The 15,199-nt window shown below is 48.0% G+C and overlaps 1 protein-coding gene across 1 annotated transcript in view; it reads right to left on the bottom strand.

Moving 5' to 3' along the window:
• CADM4 (cell adhesion molecule 4) overlaps positions 1-15,199 on the bottom strand; it is a 311,412-nt gene that overhangs the window by 35,066 nt on the left and 261,147 nt on the right. Inside the window, exon 2 of the mRNA XM_069741119.1 lies at positions 1,596-1,742. Coding sequence (XP_069597220.1) covers positions 1,596-1,742 — 147 coding nt within the window. The remainder of the gene's footprint in view (positions 1-1,595; positions 1,743-15,199) is intronic.

Here is a 15,199-nt window from a genome sequence, read left to right as displayed (position 1 = left end):
AGCCGACTGTAATGGAGCGGTGACACAGGAATTAATAGGTCCCTGAATCATCGACTCCGGAATATAAAAAAGGAAATGCCAAGCGCCAGCCGAGAATATGGAAGCAGGGGCGCGTCATCCCCGCAGACTTCATAATGTACCCACGCTCTGCCTAAGCAATGCTGAGACTAGTAGTTCCACTTTACCCACCATTTCTGCTTCTCATTTAAAGGGCAATTCCGCTTATGATTGATATTCGCATCAATGGTGCACGGAATGTTTCTAAGACGAATAGTAATAATGTTTTATGAAAAAAATGACTAATACTGCAGTTTTGACCGATCTTTAAGGCTTCCTTGTCGCCCCCTACTGGGTAATGTGTTGTGAATTGTGAGTGAGGAAAGGGACACGTTAATATGGCTCAGGAAACGGGTTGCCACTTTACAGGTTTTCGAAAGCCGAATGCCAATTTTCGAAAGCTCAACTCTCCGTAGAAGAGTTGCAGAGGCAACGGTTTGACGCTTGACCGGTATTCTGCATGCACCCCATTGGATAGCACGTGTGCATATCTGCTATATGTGGGGTGCCAGTGTATTTCTTCATGCCCAATTCTGAATAAACCCTTTAAAAAAGGATCATCCGGCACTGCACCACTGGGAGGGAAGTAATGTTTGGGCCACATTCCCACATAATTGTACATACCACCTGTCAATCCAGCATGTTTCCAGGCAGATACATGGGGATACAACATAACATAATTGGCACCAATCGCCCCCCATGCTGGAACACCCCTTTAATACTTATCACAGCCGAGGGTTCTCTATTTGTATCCGGGTCAGTCTTCTGAGACTTAAATGGAGGTGCCAATTTCTTTCCACGCTGTTAAAATTGTCCCCTAAGGAGTTCATAAACTTCATTTCTTAAAACGCCTTTATTTTGGGCTAAAAATTATATTCTTTGCATTTGGGTCCCTTTAAATATTTTGCACTGTTTTGGGCTTTACAGGCTTTTTGTCTACTTGCAGATAGAGGACTGCAGAATAAGTTATCAGAAAATACATCAGTGAACTCGTTCTGAGTTTGGAACATTTAAGTTGACTTTTTCTCAACACCTTATTGGTGATTTGTAACTACAGACGACATCAGAGTTGAGCTGAACTTTGATGTGGTCATAAATCAGCACAGAGGAGCTCAAACTAAAGAAAAAAAAAGTGTTTCAAAGTTCTGAACAGGCTGATTGACAGATTCTTAGTAAACTCTCTCAGCAGCCAGGAATGTACAGGGACACAAATGGTGAAATATTTTGAATTAAACACAAATTGCAAAAATTATTTTGTCCCAAAATATATGCATTTAAGAAAAAAAAATGCCCCTAAAGGTGTCCATATCAGCTAAGTTTTCAGATGGTAGACAGGATACAAAAGCAACAAACTCTCGAGTGTGAGAAGTATTAGGTCTGTACGGGTTTCAACTCCGAGACTAACCTTAACATTTGTTCCAGCAGGTGGACAAACCATTTAAGGGTGGATTTTTAGTAGACCAGTATCAAAACAAGAAACGTGTTATTTTGAAGACCGGGACCACCACAGCCTTGCCGCGCTTGTGATTCATACCCACCACGTGTGCCATTGAAGAAGAGGGTCTGACGGGAAGGATTCTGAATGACCACGATGGATCCATCGTACTGGTGAAGCCGACAGCTGATCTCCGCCGTCCCACCTTCTACGACTGTCACGTTTTCAGCCTGGACCTCCTGAGAGAACGCTGCAAGACAAAAAAAAAAAAAAAAACTAAAAAAGTTAAAACAGTTCATGATTCCTGGATTTTAAGAAGTAATATTATTTCATAAACTCTGCATGAAGAAATGAAGTTGACGGGAGACCAGGCACGGAAGGCGAGAAAAGAGGTCGGGATGAGAATGACATTCGAAGACAGTGGAGAGAAAACGATCCCGGGAGGCTCGAGGCGCCGCTGTTGAAGAGAGGGACACAGTTCCCTAAATAACGAAGCATCAATGCTCTGAGTTTCTTTGACATTTGTGAGGTTTTTCTGCTCGTCAGACAGAAGGAGCTTGTTAACCGAGGTCTTTACACTGACACAGATCATTAGTCGGGAGATTTAGGCTGAAGTTTTACTCAACCCTAAACAACAGAAAAAAAAATTGTCACAGGCGAGAGCCAGAGAAAATTATATGGTCTATTAAAAAGGCCAAAATCCAACCCAGAAAACCCCCCAATACCGAAAGCGTACGCCTGGTATCAATGCCAGATGACTGGACCAAAAAGGGGGTTAATGCAGCAAGAGGATCACCTTCCACATAATTAGAGAAAATTAGAAGCCTCAGCGCACTACCCTCCTGGTGGCCACAAAACATCTTAATCAGCTGGCGCACATGGATACAAACAGACGAGGATTTGTGCAGTCTGCAGGGTAACATACACGCCATTCGGACCATTCATCAAACCTGACTTTCGAGGTGGCTATGGCGGGTAATAAAAGAAATGCTCATTAAAAGTGTCTCATTCCCAAACATATTTATGGCCGGCGCTGCGTTAAGCCATATGTCTCAGTGCTCGGAGAGATGCACCAATTTTGGACTGAGCGGACCACCAGGAGGAATTAAGGAATGCCGAATTTACACCCCCACGCTACTCTAGTTTCCATGAGTGGTCATAGCTATAATACGCCGACCCGTCACCTTCTCAACCCAACCCAACCTTTCCAGATTCAGAATTTGACTATCTGATGGCCATGATTGGGGGATTGTGGTGGGCTCCTGGCACACCGATCAAGCTTCTGCAGGAATGTTGCCGTTTGCTACCTCTTTAGTTGGTACCAGTGAAATAGTAATTTTCCCTCCCAGGGAGAGATAATTTGCAGGTATTTTTCTCCCAGGGGGGGTATTGCCAGTAAGACTACTTATTCACTAGGTCTTCTAGGCAAGGAGCACAGTGGTTGCCAGCTCTTTGCTATAGAGCTTGTAAGTGCTTTTCTAAAGCTGGCTGGATCACTGCCCCCCATGCCGCAAAGTTGCCCCCCTACCTGCGGCATTAGAGATTGCATAGTTTGGGCCAGCAGCATGACCATTTAGGGGGCTGTGGGGCCATCATACTGTGTATAGAGGAGTTGTGGGGTCCTCATACTGTATATAGGGGGCTGTGGGGCCATCATACTGTGTATAGAGGAGTTGTGGGGTCCTCATACTGTATATAGGGAGCTGTGGGGCAATCATACTGTATTGCAGGGGAGCTGTGAGGACATTACACTGTATGTATAGAGCTGTGAGGGCATTATACTGTATATAGGGGACCTGTGGGGGCATTATACTGTATATAAGGAGCATTATACTGTATGTAGTGGAGCTATGGACGCCATCTTACTGTATATTGGGAGCTATGGGGCAATCATGTTATATGTAAGGGAGCTGTGGGGCCATTATACTATATCGAGCTCTGATGGTATTATACTGTATGTAGGGAACATTGTACTGCATAAAGTGGAGCTGTGGAGGCCAACATACTGTTTGAAGGGAGCGCTGAGGACATTATACTGTATATAGGGACCATTATACAGAACATAGTGAGCATTATACTGTATGCAATGGAGCATTATACTGTATGTAAGGGAGCTTTGGGGGCATTATACTGTATTTAAGGGAGCTGTGGAGGCCATAATACTGTATTTAGGGAGCTTTAAGCTGTATATGGAGGACTCGAGATGGCATTATACGCGAGCTATTGAGGCCATCATACTGTATGTAGAGAACTGTGGGTGCATTATACTGTACATAGGGGAGCGGTGAGGGGATTATTCTATATTTAGGGAGCATTATACTGTATATAGGGGAACTATGGGGCATTCTGTATATAGGATAGCAATGCAGCATTGTACTGTGTATAGGGGAGCTCTGTGGGCATTATACTGTATATAGGGACCATTATACTGTATACAGGGGAGCTGTAGAGGCCATCATACTTCATATAGGGGTGCTAATAGCCATCATAGTGTATATAGGGGAGCAATGCGGCCATCATACCGTATGTAGGGAATATGTGAGGCCATTACGCTGTATATGGGGACTTCATACAGTGCGTAGAGAAGTTATTTGGTCATCATACTATATATAGGGGGCTGTGGGGTAGCAGTTCATTAGAAATCGCAATACAGCACAATTTACTTGTATGGCACCATGGTGTTGTAGCTACACAAAGCAAACTGTGGCCTCGCCACCTCTGTTATGCTAAATTTAGCAATGCGGCCAACACCCTAACCGGAATTTTGCAAGTGGCCCCCGACCGTAATTTATCTTGGGCGCCCTGCTATAAATGGACGGGCCCTTTTAAGTATCGCATTGGAGGACTATACGTTACAGTTAAAGGCTTTAACTCCGATTATAGAACTACAGAGTGAAAGTAATGAAGGCGAGGCTCTGACAACCACTCCATTATTATGCTCTACAAATAATGGGTTGTCACCACTGGAAACAGAAGAGCTGTTACTGTAATATAGGGGATGCGAAGCACCATTAGGATTAAACCACCATTGTGGTGCAGGGAAAATGACATAATGGGAGGATTATGGATTAGGGGGGAATTAAATAACACAGTAGTGAGTCCTCCGGGAGAGGACTACGCCGGTAATACAGCCCCCGCCGGTCTGGGGCAGGTAGCAATGACAATACTCGCTGTATGGAGGAGACGAGGATTCGTGACAAGCTTCCGCTCCACATTTCTAAAAAGAGCAAACGAAGCTCCTGACAGGTGACGCTGCTCTTCACAAGTTACACCGGTGACACTTTTTTCTCTTTTAATAACTGCATATTGTCAGTGCCGGAGCGACGTGCCAAGATTGACTCTACGCTAATTAAACTGGGCCGAGGCTATTCTGTGTGATAATAACCGGGCACCGCTGGGGTGGTGAGACCACTGAGGTCACCTCACCTTCTCCATATAATTGTGGGAACAGCAGAGCAAGGGTTGAAGGATTAAGTGGGTGGTCCACCTTTGGGGACAACTTTTGTTTTACATAAACACTTTTTTTTCGGTAAAAATCATTTTTGCCTTTGGGTTTCATTAAAATGCTATGGGCATCGGTCAACTCTTCCTTAGCAACATAGAAAGGCCATTGTTTACTAGGGGCAGCCATTTTGAATTTCAAAATGAAAGTTGGTTGCTATGGTCAACTCTGTTCCACTCCTTAGCAACAATCACGCCGCTACTTCCATTTTTGAGTGGAAAATTGGTATCTGGTTGCCAGGGGTGTTAGTATAGTGGGGGCACCGGGGGAGGACCATATGAGCATATGAGGAGAAGTGGGCAGCCATTTTGAACTATTTCAACATGAAAGTTGATTGCTCTGGTCAATTCCGTTCCACTCGCACTGTTAGATTTCACCTCCTGAACACATAACCAGGTTTGAAGCGCGCGGTTGAGCGGCCCAGGGATTAAGGTTTCACTCACCTTATCAGTATAAGCTCTCGTAAATCTGTTGCATTGTGGGTCATCCCCCTCAGGGCCCGACCAACTATTCCTGTGCATCAGATCGCATTTCCTACAGACGCAAATTCAGTCCTTTCCTTCCTATATCAGTATCTTTTTCACTCCGAACAATTAGGAGATGTAAAAGTCTTCACGCCCTGCTATGGATTTCACGTGTGACTTCATATGTCAATTGTAAATAATATAATCATAGGGCCCCAAAGGAGGGAACACCCTACGGACAATAATGGATGGAGTTCATTATTCAATAGTGTTATATGATGAGGTTCCCACACGAGTGAGACCTAGTCACTCCCAAAACTAATTCAGTACTGGTTGGGATGTTCCAAAACTGGGTGCCATTTTTAGTCAACTGGAGACTTACATTGGCTGTGACTAGCAAGAGATTTGATTTCAGGGACTGAAGTCTCGTCAGGAGTCCAGAATGGACCCTCACCCATGGGGGCACAGAGCTGTGGCGGATCGGTGGCCATAAAAGAAGAGTGAAAAGTTGTGAGAGGGACATCTACACCAGTCACTGAATATACAGTAAGTGGTATGTAATGGCGAGCAAGTGGAGTTGGAGGCTATTTTATGGTCTGAAAGAGAATCCCAGATCACTTTGTGCCTTATTATTGACCACCAGCTAATCCTGCAAGGTTGTGTCCCCCATACACAGTGCAGAATACAGTACATATTTCAGTCTAAGGGTATGTTGCCATGGTCAGCATTGGTAGCGCTTTGGACGCAGCACATGTCCGCTCCGTCCATGGCGCTGCCGGTTTTTGTACGTGGGGTGATTCCGCATGTGTTTATTGAACCATGCGGAATCACCGCATCCTTTACATTGTTGGAGCATCTCCACAAGATAAGTAGACATGCTGCAGTCTGGAAAGACGCACCACATGTCCAGTTACGCAGGGAAGCCAGAGGTTTTTATGTGGTGTATGGATACTGTATACATGGTATATGTGTGTATATGATGTCTATGTATATGTGTTTATATGGAATGTGTACAGTGTATATATGGCACGTGTGTATAGCGTATATATGACGTATGTGTGGATAGGCTCCATCCATGTTCCGCATTCAACATGGAAACCGATTGTTGAAACTTTGAGCCCCTCCTGCCCTTACGACTTTATTTTAATTTATGTACTAGGGGGCTTATGGAGTGAGGGGCCATTCCAGTATGGTCTCACCACCGTGGTCCTGTCATGTTACAGCTGTCCCAAGTATTTAGGAACGTAATGGTGTCAGGCTGCACTAGACGGGGCACCATTTTTACCTTTGCCATAGAAGTCCAGAGTCCCCTATTTACACTACCCGTATCCGGCCGTTGTTCCACTAAACTCCTAGCATGCCCTGATTGATGCAGACAAGGCACGCTAGGGGTTGTAGTTTTGCAATGGCTGGAGACCACCGTCCTGCAGGCTGCAGCGCCGCGTTGTTTGCAGATCTGGCCTAGTATTTTAAGCCTAACATGGCATGGAGTAGCGGGAAATCCTGGCTGACTCAGTGGTCAGGTGCAGGCTCCACTATGAAGACACGGCCTCCCGCTGATTATAATTAATATAATTAGTGGTAAATGAGAACTTGAAATAAAAGCGTTTTAGCGACATCAGGTAGATTGCAGCTCCTGCTAAATACTCGGAGCCCCACACGGCGCGGCTGCTGCACATAGAATGACATATGCTTCGCTTCTCGCAATGGTGCGTGGGATTTTACTCGCTTCATACACAAAACCAAGTCTTGGCACCGTCTGCCACTCATTCCGCATGATTTCTGCTAATATCTGGGTCAATTCATCTTCTATTTCGGGAATATCGAAGTTTTTTGATCTGCAGTTAACCCCTCTATTCCCCAGTACAATGTTTGGTCAAAATGGAAAGGGTTAATAGGAATAACTCAATGCCTCGACTCCGTTAGGTTTATATTCAGGGTATTTCTGTTGTGTCACAGATCTAAATTTGCTGTAAGAACTGCTAGGAGCAGCATTGGTTGTATTTGGTGAGAAAAATATAGAATGTTTGTCTGCAGTTCTATGTAAATTTACTGGGAAAACATCTGGTTTTACAGAGGTTGTATCAAGTGACAAAATAACTCTGTTCTTTTATATTTGCTTCAATTAAAGTTCACTTCAGACCACCTCAGCCATGTTCCGACACACCGACCTGGGCCAAAGCTGCCTCTGGGACCACCGACCAGGGCCAAAACTGCCCCTGGGCCCACCGACCAGGGCCAAAGCCGCCTCTGGGCCAACCGACCAGGGCCACAGCTGCCTCTCGGCCCACCGACCAGGGCCAAAGCCGCCTCTGGGCCCACCGACCAGGGCCAAAGCCGCCTCTGGGCCCACCGACCAGGGCCAAAGCCGCCTCTGGGCCCACCGACCAGGGCCAAAGCCGCCTCTGGGCCCACCAACCAGGGTCAAAGCCGCCTCTGGGCCCACCAACCAGGGTCAAAGCTGCTTCTGGGCCCACTGACCAGGGACAAAGCCGCCTCTGGGCCCACCGACCAGGGACAAAGCCGCCTCTGGGCCAACCGACCAGGGCGAAAGCTGCCTCTGGGCCCACCGACCAGGGTCAAAACTGCCTCTGGCCCCACCGACCCGGGCCTAAGTCGCCTCTAGGCCCACCGACCTGGGCCAAAGCTGCCTCCGGTCCTACCGACCTGGGCCAAAGTCTCCTCCAGCCCCATCGACCCGGGCTAAAACCGCCTCCGGCACACCGACCTGGGCCAAAGGCACCTCCGGCACACCGACCCAGGCTGCCTCCCACCAACTCAATGGGGGTCTTTCCACCTCCCACCAACCAACTGGAGTTCTACCAGCTCCTGTCAGCCAACTGGGGTCTTGAGGTCTGCCGCCAACTAACTGGAATTCTGCCGCCTCCCACCAACCAAATCTAGTCTTTTCACTTCCCGACAACCTCCTCGAGTCTTGTTGCTTCCCGCCAATCCACTGGAGTCCTGTCACCTCTTGCCATTCAACTAGAGTCTTGCCATTTCCCACCTTACCAACCAACTGGAGTTCTGCTGTCTTCCACCAACCAATTCTGGTCTTGTATCCTCCCGCCAACCAACTCAAATCTTGTCGCCTCCCGCCAACCAACTTGAGTCTTGTCACCTATTGCCAACTCAGCCCAACTACATTAGACAATACAATGGTTTCCCACTAGGCATATTCTTGATGCAAACATAGTAGGGTGCAGATGATCATTTTCGCTTAGTTACGGTAATAGTGCCTTATAAGCCAATAACCAAAGACCCATGTAAAATCCCAGATAACTGTGTAATGCCACACATTAGTGTCAAAAACACACTCCGCTGTGCTCCTTCTAAATTGTTTTACCATTTTTGCTCTGTATTCCTTCCCTTTTGCCCTCATTTTCTATACATACGTATTTTCTTCTCTTTCTGGCAGTTTGTTTCCCTCTCGTTACTTCCCAGTCTGCCACCCGCAATATTTGCATTAATTCGCAGACCTCTGGAATCTCAAGGCTGTTCTATGTTTGGACATAATCTGATGACAGTATCAGCCGCTAAACGCTTTTAAAGTGCCGCATGCGGTGGCTGGAAATTAAGGTACTGGAGGAGTTTAAATATCACCGAGCAATTGCTCTTTCCCTGACAGAAAGGGAACCCATCGCTCCCGTATAACCTCTTGCTGGAATGCCAAGTGCACCATAAAACCTGCTTATACAGCCGTCACCTATTACATGCGCTAAATTGCCAACATATAGAATATACGGCAATCGGTGTCCAAACCCAACGTACAGACATCATATTGGGACAACATCCCCCCAAAAAACTAATTTTAGGGAGGGTTAGGTGATGCAGCTCCATATTTGCCAGTTTATTATTTTTTTTTTTTTAAATAATGAGCAGCGCCCACAGAGGGTCCACGATGAGCAATGCCCATAGAGTGTCATGACGAGCAGCGCCCACAGAGGATCCACGATGAGCAATGCCCATAGAGTGTCATGACGAGCAGCGCCCACAGAGGGTCCACGATGAGCAATGCCCATAGAGTGTCATGACGAGCAGCGCCCACAGAGGGTCCACGATGAGCAATGTCCATAGAGCATCCCGACGAGCAGTGCCCACAGAGGGTCCCGACGAGCCGGGTCCACGATGAGCAATGCTCATAGAGGGTCCCTGACGAGCAGCACCCACAGAGGGTCCCTGATGACCAATGCCCACAGAGGGTTCCTGATGAGCAGCACCCACAGTGGGTCCCCCATAACCAATGCCCACAGAGGGTCTCTGATGAGCAGCACCCACAGAGGGTCCTCAATGAGCAGCATCCACAGAGGGTCACCGATGACCAATGCCCACAGAGGGACCCAATGACCAATGTCCACAGAGGGTCACCGATGACCAATGCCCACAGAGGGTCCCCAATGACCAATTCCCAAAGAGGGTCCCCAATGACCAATTCCCACAGAGGGTCCCCAATGATCAATGCCCACAGAGGCTCCCCAATGACCAATGCCCACAGAGGGTCCCCAATGATCAATGCCCACAGAGGCTCCCCAATGACCAATTCCCACAGAGGGTCCCCAATGATCAATGCCCACAGAGGCTCCCCAATGACCAATGCCCACAGAGGGTCCCCAATGATCAATGCCCACAGAGGCTCCCCAATGACCAATTCCCACAGAGGGTCCCCAATGATCAATGCCCACAGAGGCTCCCCAATGACCAATGCCCACAGAGGGTCCAGATGACCAATGCCCAGAGAGGGTCCCCGACGAGCAGTACCCACAGAGGGTCCCTGATGACCAATGCCCAGAGAGGGTCCCAGATGACCAATGCCCAGAGAGGGTCCCCGACAAGCAGCACAGGGTCTCCAATAAGCAGTACCAGCATTATCCCATATAAACAGTGCTAACAGAGCGTCAAAGACAATAAGTATCAGAACAATATCTTATCACCATTACAGTAGACTGTCCCCATGAGAAGTGGCCATGGACTTCAATGAGAGCATTCTGGCTGCCTGCAGCTACCACTAGTGGGAGCTCACTACATGGTCATACATCAACTATGGGGAATCTATAACAGAGACTACTCTGCTATTTTGGGAGGGGAAGGTAGTGAGATCCCAAATTTGCACCATGTTTTTGCTTGATTTCTACATAGAAAAACAACTTTATAGTGCAGTGCCAAATTTTAAAAGCAGCTCTGGATGTGAGCGGAGAAGAAGTCCAACTAACCTGTAAAATGATGTAAACATATAAATAATAAAAGTAAAAAAATGCTGTAAATTTCTTCTTGTCCCACTTTAAACCATGAGCACGCATGACATGAAATTGTTCCCAGCGCTGACTCCATATAATTAATTCCCTTCCGCGTCCCCTCGCGCCTTTGTTCCAATTATCTTTCAGAGAATAGGGATGATGTCATCTCATCCAGCGAGCGTGCCCTGTGATTACACCTCTGCCGCTCGCAGCCCATCCACCCTTGTCAGCTCCATCCTGGATGGAAATCTGCGACTAGGAAAGACTAAAGACGTGTTTTGTCCTCCAAGAGTGCAGATCATGAGGGGTTAAGTCCGCACCGCTACGTCGATGGTATTACCGGACAGCCGTCAGCCCTGCTACATCGATAGCGCTACACCCTAAGGCGACGCGACTACTTATTAGTTTCGGTCTTATTTATTGATGTTCCTACACAATTTCTACAGTTTTGTTTTCTAAATGGCAGACGAGGAAACATTACACATTGCGGGCAATTATGGAACAGCATCAATCATGCTGGAAATATGGAAACGACGAGAGCTGTGATTGGGCCCCAATCTGGAGCGAAGCAGAGAAGGCCTGGGCCTAAGGTGTCCTACTTGGCCGGCGGCAATGGCAGGGTATGCTTTAGGTATAAAATAACACAAAACTGTTCAGGTCTTACAGAGAAACTAATGTCAGCTATTCCACCTCGCCCCCATGTGTTCAGGTAGTTATACCTCAAATACGAGATCTTAGCTATTTCCTGCCTCATTTATGATACCGTAGAACAAGATATCCCAGACATGGAGGAAGGAAAGATACAGAGAAATTATCTACATCGATCGCCAATATGGACGATGGATATTTCTAATCACCATCTTCCATCTCTTCCCCAGGTAAGTGCGTCACACGCATCGGCCATCCACATGATGGAAACCCCGAGTTATCAGACCAGGCGCTTTCTGCAATTGCTCCATGGTCAAGTTCTGGTGATAACGGGCTCATTGTAGGGGCTTTTGGCAGTGGATCAGGTGAGAATGGATGCTCTGCATGCTCAGACACATTTCTGTTACTGTCACCTGGACATTTTTCAGCAGTTTGTTATAAAGTTTCTCATCTGAGGGATCGGACCATATGGGCTCACCTTCACTAGCCACACACATCAATGAGCCTTCTGGCTCCCATGATCCGGTTGACTCACAATATAGTGGAAATTTTCCCCAAGTCCTGACATATAATGTGAACAGTACACCCCACAAGACCTGCCTGTATACTGGGAACAAGACCTGCCTGTATACCAGAAAATCTCACTAGACCTGCCGTATACCAGAAACACCTCACTAGACCTGCTGTATACCGGGAACTCCCCACAAGAGCTGCCTGTATACTGGGAACAAGACCTGCCTGTATACCAGAAAATCTCACTAGACCTGCTGTATACTGGAAACCCCACAAGACCTGCCATATACTTGAAACACCTCACAAGACCTGCCGAATACCGGGAACACCCCACAAGAGTTGACATATACCAGGAACACCCCCACAAGACCTGCCGTATACCAGAAACACCCAACTAGACCTGCCGTATACAGGGAACATCCCACTAGACCTGCTGTATATCGGGAACACCGCACAAGACCTGCCATATACAGGGAATATCCCACAAGTCCTGCCAAATACCGGGAGCACCGCACAACACCTGCCATATACAGGGAACATCCCACAAGACCTGCCGAATACCGGGAACACCGCACAAGACCTGCCATATACAGGGAACATCCCACAAGACCTGCCGAATACCGGGAACACCGCACAAGACCTGCCATATACAGGGAACATCCCACAAGATGTGCCGTATACCGGGAACACTCCACAAGACCTGTTGTATACCAGTTAAACCCCACAAGACCTGCCATATACAAGGAACACCCCACAAGACCTGCTGTATACCAGTTACACCCCACAAGACCTGTCTTATACTGGGAACACCCCACAAGACATGCTGAATACAGGGAACACCCCACTAGATCTGTCGTATACAGGGAACATCCCACAAGACCTGCCGTATACCAGAAACACCCCACTAGAACTGCCATATACCGGGCACACCCCACAAAACCAGCTGTATACCAGTTACACCCTACAAGACCTGATGTATACTGAGAGCACCACACAAGACCTGCCATATGCGTGGAACACCCCACAAGACCTGCCGTATACCGGGAACACTGCACAAGACCTGCCGTATACCGTGAACACCGCACAAAACCTGCCGTATACCAGGAACACTGCACAAGAACTGCCGTATACCGGGAACACCCCAAAAGACCTGCCGTATACCGTGAACACCCCACAAGACCTGCCATATACCGGGAACACAGCACAAAACCTGCCGTATACCAGGAACACTGCACAAGACCTGCCGTATACTGGGAACACTGCACAAACCCTACCGTATACTGGGAAGACTGCACAAGACCTGCCGTACTTCAGGAACACCGCACAAGACATGCTGTATACCGGGAACACCCCACAAGACCTGCCGTATACAGAGAACACCCCACAAGACCTGCCATGTACTGGGAGCACTCCACAAGACCTGCCGTATACTGGGAACACCTCACAAGACCTGCCGTATACCGGGAACACCCCACAAGACCTGCCGTATGCCGGGAACACTCCACAAGACCTGCCGTATACTGGGGACACCCCACAAGACCTGCCGTATACCGGGAACCCCCCACAAGACCTGCCGTATAACAGGAGCAATCCACAAGACCTGCCGTATACAGGGAACACCCCACAAGACCTGCCGTATACTGGGGACACCCCACAAGACCTGCCGTATACCGGGAACCCCCCACAAGACCTGCCGTATAACAGGAACAATCCACAAGACCTGCCGTATACAGGGAACACCCCACAAGACCTGCCGTAAACTGGGGACACCCCACAAGACCTGCCGTATACCGGGAACCCCCCACAAGACCTGCTGTATACCGGGAACCCCCCACAAGACCTGCTGTATACCGTGAACACCCCACAAGACCTGCCATATACCGGGAACACAGCACAAAACCTGCCGTATACCAGGAACACTGCACAAGACCTGCCGTATGCCGGGAACACTCCACAAGACCTGCCGTATAACAGGAACAATCCACAAGACCTGCCGTATACAGGGAACACCCCACAAGACCTGCCGTAAACTGGGGACACCCCACAAGACCTGCCGTATACCGGGAACACAGCACAAAACCTGCCGTATACCAGGAACACTGCACAAGACCTGCCGTATGCCGGGAACCCCCCACAAGACCTGCCGTATAACAGGAACAATCCACAAGACCTGCCGTATACAGGGAACACCCCACAAGACCTGCCGTAAACTGGGGACACCCCACAAGACCTGCCGTATACCGGGAACCCCCCACAAGACCTGCTGTATACCGGGAACCCCCCACAAGACCTGCTGTATACCGGGAACACCCCACAAGACCTGCCGTATACCGGGAACCCCCCACAAGACCTGCTGTATACTGTGAACACCCCACAAGACCTGCTGTATACTGGGAACACCCCACAAGACTTTCTATTTCATAGATGTTCTGACCCTGTCGTTTAGACTCCACAATTTGGCCCTTCGAAGAGTCTCTCAGATCCTTCCGCTTGCTCATGTTTCCTGCTTCCCACACATCTACTGCAGGAACTCACTGTTCACCTGCTGCCTAAACTTGGAGAAAACCTACACTGGACCATAACAGAGGATTTGTTGTGCATGTTTTCCCCAGAACAATAGATGCCCACGCACCAAGAGACCCAGCTCCCGACGACAGGAAAACATCTCACTACACTCCGAAGAAATAATTGCATTCTTAATTGTGGAGGGAATTGATTCACTTCTAGTTGAAGATTGAAATAATTGTATTGGAAGGTGATATTAGTTTTAGAAGGGGAAAAAACCCATAAAAGTCTTGAGGTGAAAAAATGTTGTGTGACTAAATAAACATCAGGATGCCAGATGTAGCAGAGCGGATTAGATTTACGTGCAGTCCTACGTAACAACACACTGTGACATCATTGTGCCACACGACAACTTCAGTACTGATAGATCTATAAATTTAAGTCCACTATACAAATGTCCTCCAAGCTATAGAGAGTATACGACTGGGGAGCGGAGGAACACAGGACGCAGGAGCAGACAAGACACTCACAATCATTGAGCCCCAAGTTTTGCTGAATTGGAATTTTATTGGTGATGTCAATTTATTATAAGGTCAAAGTATAACTACTGATTGCAATGGATGGATGCAGGGATGGCTAGATGTAGGGATGGCTGGATGGATGCAGGAATGGATGGAAGGATGCAGGAGTGGATGGATGGATGCAGGAATGGATGGGTGGATGCAGGGATGGATGGATGCAGGGATGGATGGATGGATGGATGGATGCAGGAATGGATGGGTGGATGCAGGGATGGATGGATGGATACAGGGATGGATGGATGGATGCAGGAATGGATGGG

Source organism: Ranitomeya imitator, chromosome 10 (assembly GCF_032444005.1).
Source record: "Ranitomeya imitator isolate aRanImi1 chromosome 10, aRanImi1.pri, whole genome shotgun sequence".
NCBI classification, from domain to species: Eukaryota; Metazoa; Chordata; class Amphibia; order Anura; family Dendrobatidae; genus Ranitomeya; species Ranitomeya imitator.
This window is presented reverse-complemented; position numbering and strand designations above follow the sequence as displayed.